Source organism: Chinchilla lanigera, unplaced genomic scaffold (genome assembly GCF_000276665.1).
Source record: "Chinchilla lanigera isolate Chin_1 unplaced genomic scaffold, ChiLan1.0 scaffold00051, whole genome shotgun sequence".
NCBI lineage: Eukaryota > Metazoa > Chordata > Mammalia > Rodentia > Chinchillidae > Chinchilla > Chinchilla lanigera.
Window position 1 is genome coordinate 10,128,126 of NW_004955452.1, and position 13,354 is coordinate 10,141,479.

The 13,354-nt window shown below is 57.2% G+C and overlaps 1 protein-coding gene across 8 annotated transcripts in view; it reads right to left on the reverse strand.

Annotated features, from left to right (window-relative positions):
- Positions 1-3,245: 3,245 nt before the first annotated feature.
- Positions 3,246-13,354, reverse strand: part of Adgrb2 (adhesion G protein-coupled receptor B2) — a 36,227-nt gene continuing 26,118 nt past the window's right edge. For 3 of the 8 annotated variants that reach the window (XM_013519739.1, XM_005395033.2, XM_013519740.1), the window contains 14 exons: positions 12,978-13,081; positions 12,781-12,883; positions 11,947-12,097; positions 11,697-11,766; positions 11,183-11,249; positions 10,932-11,017; positions 10,503-10,601; positions 8,330-8,501; positions 7,901-7,996; positions 7,561-7,600; positions 6,326-6,945; positions 4,604-4,639; positions 4,216-4,314; positions 3,246-3,731 (listed from right to left, as the gene is read on the reverse strand). In XM_013519739.1, coding sequence (XP_013375193.1) covers positions 3,546-3,731; positions 4,216-4,314; positions 4,604-4,639; positions 6,326-6,945; positions 7,561-7,600; positions 7,901-7,996; positions 8,330-8,501; positions 10,503-10,601; positions 10,932-11,017; positions 11,183-11,249; positions 11,697-11,766; positions 11,947-12,097; positions 12,781-12,883; positions 12,978-13,081 — 1,929 coding nt within the window. In that variant the 3' untranslated portion in view covers positions 3,246-3,545. The remainder of the gene's footprint in view (positions 3,732-4,215; positions 4,315-4,603; positions 4,640-6,325; positions 6,946-7,560; positions 7,601-7,900; positions 7,997-8,329; positions 8,502-10,502; positions 10,602-10,931; positions 11,018-11,182; positions 11,250-11,696; positions 11,767-11,946; positions 12,098-12,780; positions 12,884-12,977; positions 13,082-13,354) is intronic. The other 5 variants (XM_005395036.2, XM_005395035.2, XM_013519737.1 and 2 more) reach the window with 3 other exon arrangements.

Consider the following 13,354-nt stretch of genomic DNA (forward strand, 5'->3'; position numbering starts at 1 on the left):
CCTCACACTTGCCAGGCAGGCGCTGTGCCGCTGAGCTAAATCCGCAGACCCCAGTTGTTTGTTTTTGGAGGGGAGCTGGTGGGGGTGGTTGCTGGGGATCAAACCTAGAGCTTCCCACATGCTGGGCAAGTGTTTTGCCACTGAGCTAGATCCACAGCTGCCTAGCATGCACAGGGGAGAAATGGGGTGGGGCAGGGGACAGAGACAGAAAGAATGAATCATCTCAAATCATGCTCTGAATACCTGAGTAGGGGTTATCAATATCCCCACTCGGCAGATGAGGAAACCAAGGCTCAGAGAGCCCTTTGTATTCTGTCTTCCCACTCAGTAGAGGCCTGCTGAGGCCTACTCCATGGGGTCTGGCTGCATGCACACACCTTGAAGCCAGGTGGACACAGATGATAGCTACTCCGTGTCATCACTGCGGCGGTGACAGTGTGCACCAAGGGCTGAGGGGGGCCAGTGAATGCTGACTGGTGGGCTGGGGGTTCAGGAAGAGCAGCATCACAGAGGAGGGCTACCTGAGCAGGGTCTGGAAGGAGGAAGGAGAGTTTTCCAGTACAGAAGGCAGTGCAGGCAGAAGGAAAGGTGCATAGCAGGCTTGGAGATGAGAGATGGGCCAAGGGAGGTAGGAAAGGCCCACATGACCTAGGATTTTGCTTTCTAGGCTAATTCTAGGAGCCACAGAACGCTTCTGAGCAGGGCAGTGGCCCTCTCCAGTTTACATTTTGGAATGATCACTTTTGAGCCACTGATGAAAGGCTGGTGAGTGGAAGCTGAAAAAATAAGGGCAATGCAATTAGAAGCTGAGGCTTAGGCAACTGGGTGTGGTGGTACACACCTATAGCCCCAGCACCCTGGGAGGTTGAGGCAGGAGGATTGAAAATTAAAGCTCAGCTTGGGTAATTTAGTGATGCTCTCTCCAAAAAGGGGAGAGGAGCTGGGATGTGGTTCAGTGTAAAAGCCCTGAGTTCAATTCCCAGTACTGAGGGGAAAAAAGAGGAGGGGGGAGGAGAGAGAAAAAGAGGAGAGGGAGAGGGAGAAGAGAGAAGAAAGGGAGAAAAGGAGAGAAGAGAAAAGGAAATTCAAGCCCAGGGAACAAATGGCAGGTTGTTAGAAATCAGCCCGAATGGAAGGGCTACCAGCCAATTCATTTTACAAGCAAGGAAACCCAAGTGAGACAGGGTTGTTGCCTGTTCAAGGTCACACAGCAAGTCTGTGCCGGGACTCTGGGGTCCCCAAGGGCACAGGCCCCACTTGAGGAAAGCTCTGTCTTAAAGTGGGGAACCTTAAAGCTGTTAGAAGTATCTGCTGGCAGCTGAGGTTGCTAATGGCTCAGAATCAACAAGGTGGATGCAACATCTTCCTGGAACCAGATGCAAAGGAAGAAAGGACCAGAGGGGAGGGGAGTACACATCACAGCTCAGCCCCGCCTGTGGAGTCCAGAGCTGGGAAGGAAGGGCAGGAGCATGGGGAAAGGGACTAAGAAATCCATTCGGTGGCGGCAGGGGTGGCTTGGAGATGTGAGCCCAGCCAGGACGTGATGTGGGGTCTGCTGGCACAAGGTCAGGGACAGGGCTTTGTTTGTGCAAACCCATCACCCTCCTTCTAGGAAAGAGTCCTTTTCTGAAGATCTGCTCCCCTGCTCGTCTCTACAGGGACTCCTGAAAGGGCTGCCAATCACAGTGCCTAGGGCCAATCAGAGCCCTGCCTTCCTGAGGGGTTTTCTAATTGGAATTCAAGAGGAAAGTTTCTTCTCCTCTAGGGGCAAAATTGAATGATGGGAGCTGAGAGAAGGAAGCTTGGTGGGCCCAGGGGATGAGGAAACCTAAAAGGATAAGGCCCACACACAGAGCAAACTGAGAGGGGATGGAAAGATGTGGGCCCTCACTCTGCATGCCCACAGCTCGTGCTGAAACTGGCTGGCATCAGACTCTGCCTCTCCCAGCCACACCCCAGGACAGTCACTTATAAGCTCTGGAAGTTTGGGAAAGTCACATTCCTTCGCTGAGCCTCAATCTCACTTGTAAAAGGCAGGAGTCATAATCCCCGTCTTCAATCAGATGAGGTAGTGCTTTGTACAATTAACTGCTGGGGCTTCCTGAGGGAAGGGACGTGGAGGAGTCACCAGAGTGCTGAGGGCCAGGAGCACAGACCTGGAGGACTCTGCCACACACTGCTTTTGGCCAGGCCCCACCTCAGGCAAGATTCCAACAGGGCTGAGAGTAAGCCTGTGCCATCAAGGGCTGCAGAACTCTGGAGAGGCTGCCACCCCTCCTCCAGCCCCCTCAAGGAGGCCGTCGGCTGCTGACATCCCACTCCAGCCATCTATCGCTTCATCATCTAACCCCTAGGAGGGACTGAGGTGACCACATTGCTAAGTGACCAGGCCAACAGCAGAAGCACCCATGGCCACTGCTAACTGCGCCCTGCTCCAGATGCCATCCAACTTTAGAAGATCCATGTCACCACAACGCAAGGTGTTTCCATGTGCTGCTCCTCTGTACCCTCTTCCTGGGTACTCAGGGCCGAGCAAGTGTCTGCTCACTCCCGTGTATAAGACTGTAATCCAGCAGTGTGTCTCCAGGTCCTGGCCTCCGGCCCCAAGCCAGCCTCCTCCACCCACATCCACCGGAAGCTGGCCAGCCTGCCACCTGAGGCTCCTCCACACCCAGCTCCTGCAGCTCCCTGCAGTCTTGAAGCTCAGGTCTTAAGAAGCTGAGCTGAAGCTCCACCTTCAGCAAGCCTGGGTTTAAGCCTCAGCGCTGCCTCTGACTGCACCGAGCAAGTCACTTTCCATCTCTGGCCTCATTTTCCCCCCAATAAATGGGCAACTGAACACCTCCCGGCAGAGCTGTTGTGAGGGGCCGAGGGCCGTGTGTGTAAAGCTCCTGGAACACACCTGATCCCTTGTCCCCACAGCAACCCAGCTCAGGCAGTCTGGCCCCTGTGCCCCAGTGAATGGCAGCCACAACTATGGCAATCACAGGGTATAGCCAGTGATAGAGCCCCATCCCATAATTCCAATCTTTTCACCCCAGCCCACACTGGGTAAGTGGTGTGCGCAATGTCATCCCGGGAGCCAACAGCAAAGACGGGGTCAGAGCTGGCCAGTCCCTCCTAGTCCGGGCTGGTCTGATCCCATCACGAATGTGATGAGACCAAGTGGGATGAACTAAGAAGACGGAGGGACAGTCCGGGCCAAGACGGGGTCTTCGCCTGGAGGAAGCAAGCAGCTCAGCAGCCAAATCCACAGAGTGAAGTTTATTCCCAACAAAGTTCCCCTCCCCCCTCCCCAGCCCAGGACAGGGACAGACAGGCTGGGGTAAAGACGGGGCTCCATGGCTAAGGGGCCTTTGGAAACAAGGAGGGGCCCTGGCCCCCAGGCCACACCATGTCTGGCTCTCCCAGCCTGGCTGAGTCCTCTGTGCCTCCTGCCCAGCCCTCGGGAGGGGGAGGGGGCGCTGGCTCCTGGGTAGTTCCAAAGTGGAGTGTGAAAATAGAGAGATATATATTTCTGTGCAGTGGGCAGTCCGGCGTGGCACTCACACCTCTGTCTGGAAGTCACCATCTGGTGGTTCTGTGGGCTCCCAGGCTGCTGCCCGGTGCAGGGCCAGCCGTTCTCGGGGCTTGGGGGGCAGTGAGCCCAGTGTCATAGATTTGAAGGTGCTCCAGCTTTGATGCCGCCGATGTTGGGACAGGCCAGGACGCTCCCCAGGGCTGGGCTTCTCCTGTGGAAGGAGCAGGAAGAACCCGTGGGGAGGGCCAGTATCTTCTTACCCACCCACTGTTCAGAACAAACTGAGGATGCCCGAGAGGGCCAGTGTTGCCCAAAGTGACTGAGCAATCAAGGGTCGAAGCAGAGTTCAAATGTGGATTGGCCTGGCTGGACAGTTGGGCCTCCTGATCCCTGTGCTCAGTGGCCCCTGAGACCGGGTCTCCTGTCTGCTGCTCGCAGTCCATGGCGCCTTCCCACTCCTATGCAGGCCAGAACTGTTGCCTGGGCTGAGAAGAGGCCCTCGGAGAGGCAGGCTAAGGCTGCCCAGGCATGGCACGAGGGCACAAACACCTCCAACCCCCGTCTCCCTCCAGCTCAGGAACTCATGCTGCATGTGCTCCATTCTCTGCCCTACCCAAGGACACATTCCACTGGGGCCACAGGTCAGAGGTGAAGCCCTGGGCCTCACGGAGGGGCAGCCACAGAGGAGCCCTCACCTTGGCTGCAGACTGGCTGCGGTAGCGGTCGAAAGTGTGGAACTTCTGGTTGAGCTCATGGTACAGCTCCGAGTGCCGTTTCCGGGTGTGCATCACCTTCTAGGAGCCACTGGATGTCAGTGGAGTGCCCCCCTGGGCCAGCACCATGGTCCCATCTCCGCAGCCCCTGCCCGGGACGCTCAGCAGCCTGGGCCCCACCTCTCTGCCTACAGCCAACCCCTCTGGGAGAAAGCTGGCTGGCTCTCTGCCCCAGAGCCCAGGGCCTGGGCAGGAGGGACTAGTGAGAGGATCCCACAGAAACCACAGGGTCGGTCAGCGTCCTGGGGTCAGACTCTACAGTGGCCCTCCAAGGACAGATGCTCCATCCCCTAACACACACTGCACTCACCTCAAAGTCCAGGTCTGAATACCGCAGCTTCTTCCGCTGGGAGGCAGCAAGGAGGAGGCAATGAGCAGAGGAAAGCATTTTACCACACGCACAGGCCCTGCAAACAGCTTGGGCCCAGCCACACAAACTTGTAACTCCCTGCCCCAAACTGTGCCTCTGCCTAATTTGCTGCCCATTACAGTTACCCACACAACTCCGAACGTCATCCTTGAGCCCTCAAGATGCTGCCATATTTATAGCTACCTCCCACACAAGGAGCCCAACACCAGCCCCTCTCTCAGTGGCCCAATCATGGGCAGGTGTCCACAGAACAAAACCCACCATGACGTTGAGTGCACCTCTCTCCAAAGCCAGCGTTGTTTTTTCTGTCTTTGTTATGCCTTCCTGTTTTTGCCATCTGTGGCAGAAGCAGGCACCAAATGTTCAAGAAACATTTTAGGAGGAAAACTAAACTTGTGACCCCTTTAGCCGCTAACTTAAATTTCTTTGTGTAGAAGATAGAGGGGAGGTTTCCTTTTTTCCCGCAATCTTTTTTTTTTTGTTTGTTTGTTTGGTGGTACTGGCAATTGAATGAGGGCCTTGTGCATGGTAGGCAAGCACTCTACCACCGAACTACATTTCCAGCTCTTTTTTTAATCTCTTTTAACTTTTTTTTTTTTTTTCTTTTTTTTTGGTACCAGGAATCGGACTCAGGACCTTGCGCTTGCCAGGCAGGTGCTTATGCCACTGAGCTATATCCCCAGCTCTCTTTTAACTTTTTAGATAGGGTCTCATTAAGTTGCCCAAGCTGGCCTGGAACTCTCACACTCCCATCTCAGCCTCCCAAGTAGCTGGGATTACAGGTGTAGGCACACCCAGCTTAGGGGAGCAGATGTCTACAGATGAACTGAGTAGCTGAGCAATGACTCCAGCCTCTTTCCTTATCCACCACACTACCCATGGGCTATGGGCCACCGCTACCTGCTTGTTCCCAGTGATTCTCTGCAGGGAGTTGGCCAGAGGGAAGGGAGAACATCAACAAAAAACATTGGGGGATGTAAGCCACACAGGGGCTTACAATATCTCAAGAAAAGAGGGGCCATTACCATAGGCCATAGGTAGTGCTTGAGGTTGACGTCAGAGTTGGTAACGACAGCAACACCCAATTGTCTAGCACTTCCCGCTTGCTCCACACAGAAACAAATGCCTTTCATCACTCAATCCTTCAAACGAGCTTACACAGACGCTACTGCTACCCTCACTTTGCACACCAGGAAACTGAGGCACAGAGAGTAAGTGATTTACTTGATATCTCACTGCCAGTCAGCACCCTCCAGACTGGAACCTGCAGCCATGAGGAGACCCAGGCTCAGTCCACGTTGTGTGGTTTCCCTAACAAATCAGTACTGTGCCTGGGCTAGGGTCTCCCAAACGAGGGCTCATTCTGACCGTCACCCCAAAGCAGGCATGAAAGCAGGAGTGAGGGAACTGAGAAGTACACCCCTCTGCATGAAGTCCAGGCCCAAGCGAGGGATTCAGATGCCCCAGGATCTCCTTAAAGCAGCCACAGCCCCGGCAGAGGGACAAACGCACAGCACATATCTCCCTGCTGACTGTGGTTCAAGGTGCTACTCTGGGAAGGTGGACGGCCGTCCCTTTCTTCCTGGCTGCAGCTGGGGACTTAGACACGGTCTCAGGCACACAGTAAGCAGAACCCCCTCCCCGCACCCTGCAGCCCCTCACCTCCAGAGAGCCCAGCTTCATGGTAGAGCCGGGCACTGTGCGGGGCATGGTCCGGCTGCGCTCCCCTGGCTCGGGCACTTGGCGGGCACTGGGTGTTGGCGGCGGTGGTTGGAAAGTCATCCCATAGGGGTTCTGTAGAGACCCATAGGCAGGACCCAGCCCCAGGCCCGAGTGTTCCACAGACAGGAAACTGGGGTAGCCTTCAGTGTGGGTCAGTGCCTTGGCAGCCCGCCGGGGGGTCCCCTCAGGCCGAGCCCTGGGGGCATCCTCACCCCCTCCACCCCCGCTGCCAGGCTGCAGGCTCATAGTCCGCCGGGGCAGCACCATGTAGTCCCCCTCGGAGCCAGGCTCGGTTGGCCGCAGCCACGTGAGGTCCAGCTGCCGCAAGCCACCCTCCCCGCACATGTATACAGGGTTGGTTTCCTGCGGGGGTGGTGGCTCGCCCAGCCCTGGCGAGGCTGCCATGGGCACCAGGATGTTCCCAGGCAGTGGTGAGAAGCTGAGGCCACCCTCAGGACCCACGAGGCAGGACTTGGGCTCCTCATCCTCGTCCAGGGACAGGCGGGATAGTGTGCCCGTGATGGTGGATGGGTTGCAAGTGTTGACCTCCTTGAACAGAACTGGGGACAAGCGTAGGAAGGACAGGTGAGTCCTGAGGAGGAGCCCTCAGATCCCCTTGCCCGGGCTGGGCAAGTACCAAATCTGACCTTGGAAAGGGAGGGAAACTGAGTCCTGGAGAGTTGGTTGGGTGCTTGATACTTTCACCCACCAGAGGGGATAAGACACAACTGGCTCAGAAGCCCGGAGAGACGCAGAGCAGGAAGCAAAGATAAGGCTCCTCTACCCTGCCCCAAGGCTATCAAAACGCCCTGTAGCTCCCTACCGCTTGGGCAGCACCTCCTCAGGAGACAGGACTGAAAAGAAATTCTAGCAAGACTCACGAAAATGATCGGCTCTGCACCTGATGGCCCCTAATTCACACAGACCCAAGCCTCCCAACTGCCCCAGGAAGACCGCATTCTTTCCTCTGTGTGTGCTAACTGAGGCCCAGGGCAGGAAGCTGCTTCCCAGATGTATACACTAACTGGCACCCCCAGCCTTGACCCCACCCCAGGACTGCCTGATGCCAGTGCTGGACTCCAGCAGCCATGTCCGAATCCCAACCTCCCACAATGGGGCCCCCTTCTTGCCCATCCCTGAAGCACCAACTGTCAGCTCCATCCCGGCAGACTCACCTGTTTGACAGGCCAGATCCACATCCTTTTCAAAGTCTGACTATAGGCGGAGAGGCGGAGAGCAGGTGGGCAAAGGTAAGATCAGTGTATCAGCGGAGGGGAGAACTCAGATCCCCCAGCCCCAGCTTGCTCAGTCCGCCTGCCAGAGGTGCTTCCGGAAGCACACTGTCCAACACAGCCCGCCGGGGCAGGTGGGCAAACTGAGGGGGAATGCACTTGCCCAGTGCCACTCAGTGTCTGATCTGACTCAAACCCAGTTTCCACCCCACCCCGTTACAGGGAAGGCGAATGGCTTAGGGCAGGAGGATGCGGGGTGGGGAAATCAGGCCTCCTCACTTACCAGGATCTGTAGCTGCCCATTCTTACATGAGTCAGGGGAGTCTTCGCTCTCGTCAGCCCGACACACACCCATCTGGCATTTTACCACATCCTGAACCTGCGAGCAGAGGGCAGCTGCTGGGCTTCAGGCCACTGCAGGGCCCTGACCACCACTGACTATGTCTCCCACCCGAGAAACCCTGGCACACGGGCAGGTGTGGAGGGAAACACGCATCCAGTCCCAGGCAAGGGGATAACACTGGGCTGAAGAGAAGGGACCCCACAAGGCCGAGGCCAAGGCCGCCTGGAAATCGGCGTCTACACCCTGCGCTGCCAGCTGAAGCCTAAAGCAGCTTGGTCAGTCCTCAGTCCCCATGGTGCACATGGTGGGAGAAGCCAGAGGCCTGGCAGGATGTGGTGGCCAGTCAGGGCTGGGAGAGGCCCCGCCCACCTCTCGGCGCAGGAAGCAGTGCACAGCGGTGATGACAAAGCCCTGCGCAGAGTTGAAGACAGCAAAGAGGGCCTGGAAGAGGACGGAGCGGCGGTCTGTCATGGCCAGGACAGCAGACATCCAGGTGAGTGCCAGGAGGGGCAGAACCACGCAGGAGCTCCACAACGAGGCCCTTTGGGGAGAATGGCAGAGGGTCTATCAGAGCAACACTCTAGGGGACAGGGTGGCAGGAGCCTAGGCCTCTACTTGGCTTGGGGACTGGCAGGACCCCCAAATTTCAGGACCTCAGTAGTGTTCCCAAGTAGAGAGCCACAGAAACAGAGAACAGAGACAGCAGGGAACTGTGGGTCAGAGCAGGGACCAGGAGAATTTGGAGGGATAGACACAGTGGGACTAAGCCAGAGCCAGAGGCAACGTCGGGAGATGGAGGTGAAGAAGGGAAGAAGGAAGAGGGGAAAGAAGCAGAGGCAGATAGATGCAGGCATGAGGAGTGTCAGCCCCAGTTTGCCCAGAATCACTGGGGGAGCTTTGTAAAACACACAGGCCAGGGCCACATCCCCAGAGATTCTACTTGGGTAGGCTAGGAGAGGAGAAAAACAAGGACAGAGAAAGAGATGACAGCCACGGTGAGATAGAGACACCCAGACAGAAAGATTAAACAGGCAGAGCACGCGGAAGACACCAGAGCACAAACCCTTGGGGAGAAGACAGGACCAGAACCCGCAAGGCAGAAGCTGTCCACCTGGCTCCCAGTGGCTGCTCAGAGCCCTGGACAGAAGGGTTATAGCTGAGCTGGGGCCAAGCCTACATACGCCCGCCACTTTGCCAGGGGAGGGCAGGGAAAAAGGCAGAGAGGCCCTGGCCTCCAGGCTACACTTCCCATGCAACGTGCTACAGACACGAGGGACGGAAGGGCTGCCTTGCCCAACTGGGCACCCGGCCCACTCTGCCCACAGCACTTGGCGGGTGGTGGGGAGTCAGGCACAGCTCCAGCCAGGTCAGAGACAGCTGGGGAGGCCAAGGCAGAGAGCTGGGTGGGGGCAAAGCCTGTCCTAGGAAGAGTGGCTCACGGCTTTTCAGCCCTGAAGGGAGCAGGCACAGTGGTCTCTGAAGCTCATGGAGGCGGAGTCAAGATCAAGAGAGCGTCTAATCATAGCAATAAGAGCTACCATTGATTAGCCGCCAATTCTGTGCCAGGCCTTCACCGAACACTTTACATACATTATTTCAAATTGTGATCAAAACAACTCCAATAAACAGGCCTGGGGCTAATATCCTGATTTACAGATGAGGAAACTGGAGTGTGCCCAGCTGGGCAGAGAGAAAAGAGCTGGGACACAAACCCAACTTGGCTGACTCCAAAGCCCAAGCCTTTAGCTGCCGGTTTGGTAGACAGGACAGGGAGGCAGATGGCAGCCCAAGGCAGAGGGAGCTCTCCGCTCCTCAGAGCTCTGCAATGACAGTGTAGGAAGCCTCTAGAGGTTTCAGACATGCGCAAGATAAAGCTGGACCTTCACTGCTCAGGGAAGCTCAGATGGACCTGCAGCCCAGTGGCAGGGTGGGCCTTGGCCCTAGTGGATTCATTCTACTGTTGCATAGGTGGATTTTAAGGTTCTCAGCTTCTGGGGAGTGGGAGTGGGTTCCAGTGAAGTAACTGTCTACCTCTATGATTCCGTCTCCAATTGATTAAGATTCAATGCTTCTGAATTCTAAGTCTCAGGATTCTATGACAGATGATAAGACTATGATTCACTCCTTCTAATGTTCTTAGCTTCTGATTGTCTTATTCTAAGATTCTATCATTGTAATTCTAAGGTTCTATAGCTCAAGAATTCTAAAGACCTAAGAGTCTCCGAGCCTCTGTAGGTTGGTGTTGTGAGGGGGAGGAGCCTGTGGCTGTGCCTAGATAGAACATTAGCCAGGAGCAGGGGCAGGGGTGGGAGGGATGGGTGGGTGAAAGAACCCAGCACCTTGGGGAGACACAGACAGTCACTCCCCATCACCCTCTGCCACCTTATCCAGAGCCCTGGAGAGTGCATGGCAGTAGGCTGGCAGGGCAAGCTCTCCAGGGCACTGGGTTGATGATATCCCTCCCTCCGCCCACCCTGGGCACTGTTCCCCCCATACCTTTGCCCCAGCCCACCCCCACCGCCCCCCAGGGGGCACGACTAACATGGCGTTCCTGGCCGAGGCTGAGCTGAGCAGGGGGCTGGGGACCGCTCCACACGCTGAGCAGGGGAGGAGCAGGCTGGCCCAGGGGCACCGCTCCGACCTCGGGGGCGGCACAGACGCGGGGGAAAGGGGGAAACACACGGGAAGCCGGGAGACAGGGGCAGAATGAGCCCCGAGAGGGGTGGGAGGGGGAGGGCAGACGAGAGAGAGAGAGCTGGGTTAGGGTGGGCGAGGGGCTGCAGCTGAGCACTCCGGGTGCCCACCTTGCCTGCACCCTTGATGCACCAAGGTTGGGGAGCCCCAGTCAGCATCATCGAGCCCTGACTCTCCAAGAGTGTCCTCAGCCCTCCCTTCCTGCACCCTTTCCCAAAAAGGGCAAGTCGCAGGCTTGTCTCCCTTACCGGAGAGAGAGGCTAAGTCCCTCCCTTACCCGGCCCTTTGCTTCTTGGATTTATCAGAGATGCCGTCGCGTGCCATGAGCTTGTTGAAGACGATGATTCCAATGAGCATATTCACCTGTGGGTCCAGTGGAGTAGAGTGGGGGGGAAGACAGGGTCATGAGGTGCCCCTCCAGGCAGAAAACCCCCCAAGCGGGAGCTAGAGGCTGGGAGGAGGGAAAGGAATGGACAAGAGGAATCCCTGGGGCCACATCCCTCCCAGGACACTCAAAGGGGCACATACCAGGACAATGACAGCTGCAGGTCCCACAAAAGCATACAGCAGGCCGCCCTCCAGGGAGAGCCAGCAGCTGGGGGAGGGGGAGGAGAGAGGGTGTCAGAAATGCAGCAGGCTCCTTCCCACCCTCTGGCACCACCCCTCAACCCCCAGAGCTGCCATGCCCACGTCACTAATGGAGATCCAGCCTCAAAGGGCTGAGAGGGAGCCATCAGCTCTTGCTAAGCCTCGGTTTCCCCTCCAACAAAAGTCAAGAACAACAGCTCCAGCGCCTGGGGCTACCATGGGAATGAAACAGGCTGACCCCAAGTTCAGTGTTCTTTGAGATTACCCAATCCCAGTGCACCTTTTTATAGTCGGGGAAACTGAGGCTCAGAGATAGAGAGGAACTTCCTCAAAGACCTACAACAGGCGTGGGCCAGGATCTCCGCCAGAGAAGCAAGTCCTAATGCCCAGGCCAATCCCTTAACAGACACAGACCCCCCATCCTACCCCCACCTGCCACAGGAGGCCCACGTACTAGCTGGATGTACCGTATCCTTTGGTGCGGGTAAAGCCAACTGACACAGCCACCACCAGGGCAGGCAGACCTGGGGGAGCAGGGGAGCCAAAGTGAGGTGGCTGCTGGTGCTCAGGGACCCCTCACTCCTCTACCCATGAGTCTAGCTGACCCTGGTGCCCAGAGAGCTTGGCCAGAGCTAAAGAGGAGCCCCTTCGCTGACCCTACCCCACAAAGCCCAGCAGCAGAGTCCCAAACTGGTCCTGCTCACCCCAGCCCAGGCAGAGAAAGCGCTTGCGAACGAGGCGGGTGCGCATCCGCCCAATGACAGCCAGGTAGGACTGCCAGGCCTCGGTGAGCACCCAGCAAAAGGAGGACAGAAAGAAGAAGTGCAGGAAGGCAGCTGTCATGGTACACACGCCCTGCAGGGACAGGGAATGAGAGGGAGTAGCCCTGAGCAGCCGCCAGGGCAGGAGGCACTAGCTTCCCACACTGGCTGCTGGGCGCTGTTGCGGATGGCCGCCTACCCGAGCCCCATCCCCCACAGAGCCCTGCCAGGCACCCCCGCCTTCCTGCACCCACACACAGCACGACACAGGCCTAGTGACACGCACACAGCACTTGGCATCTGGGGAGGCGGGCAGGCAGGCCACCCACACACAGACAGGGCTGACAGGGAAGGGGACAGAAATGAGCACCTGCCACTTCATGGCCAGGCAGCCCCACGCCTAACACTCACAGTGCTGGCACCGTGTAGAGAAGGCCAAAGGGGCAGGAAAGATGGTCTCCCGGGTCATCCACAAGCAGGTGGGAAAGGAGGCCTTGCAGATATGAGGAGGCCCAAAGCCACCCGCCAACACATGTGTACCCAAGTGCTCAGCTCACACACACATTCACTGCTGTACACACACTCATCGCTGAGTACACACCCCCTCCCCAACGCCCCCACAGATGCTCAAACACTACTTCCACACACCCTCTCCCCAGCACGCAGCTGGAGCGCACACACACATTCACCCCTAAGGACATCCCTACAAACACACCCACCCTCCCCTGCACACACCCTCCACCCTCACCCTCCGCACCCCCCAGAGCCTGCACCTGCCTTGCTCAGCACCCGGGATTGGCCCACAAGGATCAGAATGTTGGAAGCCAGGATGGACAGGCAGAAGTTCAGCAGGATGATGGAGCGTTCAGATTTTATGAACCTGACAGGGCACAGTGGACAGGGGCAGAAGTGCTGGCGGCCTGCCAGACCTGCAGTAGCTGGCCACCTCCTGCCCTGCCCAACATCCAACCTACCTCCAGAAGGCAGCATAGATGGCAAGCAGCGTGAGCAGGGCCATGCAGGACACGGCACAGCCAATCACCAGGGGCACGGAGGGGGCACCCGCCAGCTCCAGGGTCTGCAGGAGATGGGTTTTGGGGAGAGCACGGCAGGGTGCCCAGCCTCCCTGTCTGATGTAACCTGGCACACCCAGGTGTAGAGGGCACATGATGTTATTCTCACATGTGCACAGACCAAGCCAGATCACGTAAGTGGGTGGGTGCACTTTTACTCCTAGTCACACACACTCTTCCACACACAACCAGGCATACTCATGGGCACACTCACACACAGTGACCTGCAGGCAGGTGTCATGGCTATGAGCACCATCCCAGAGGCACAGGCTTCCACG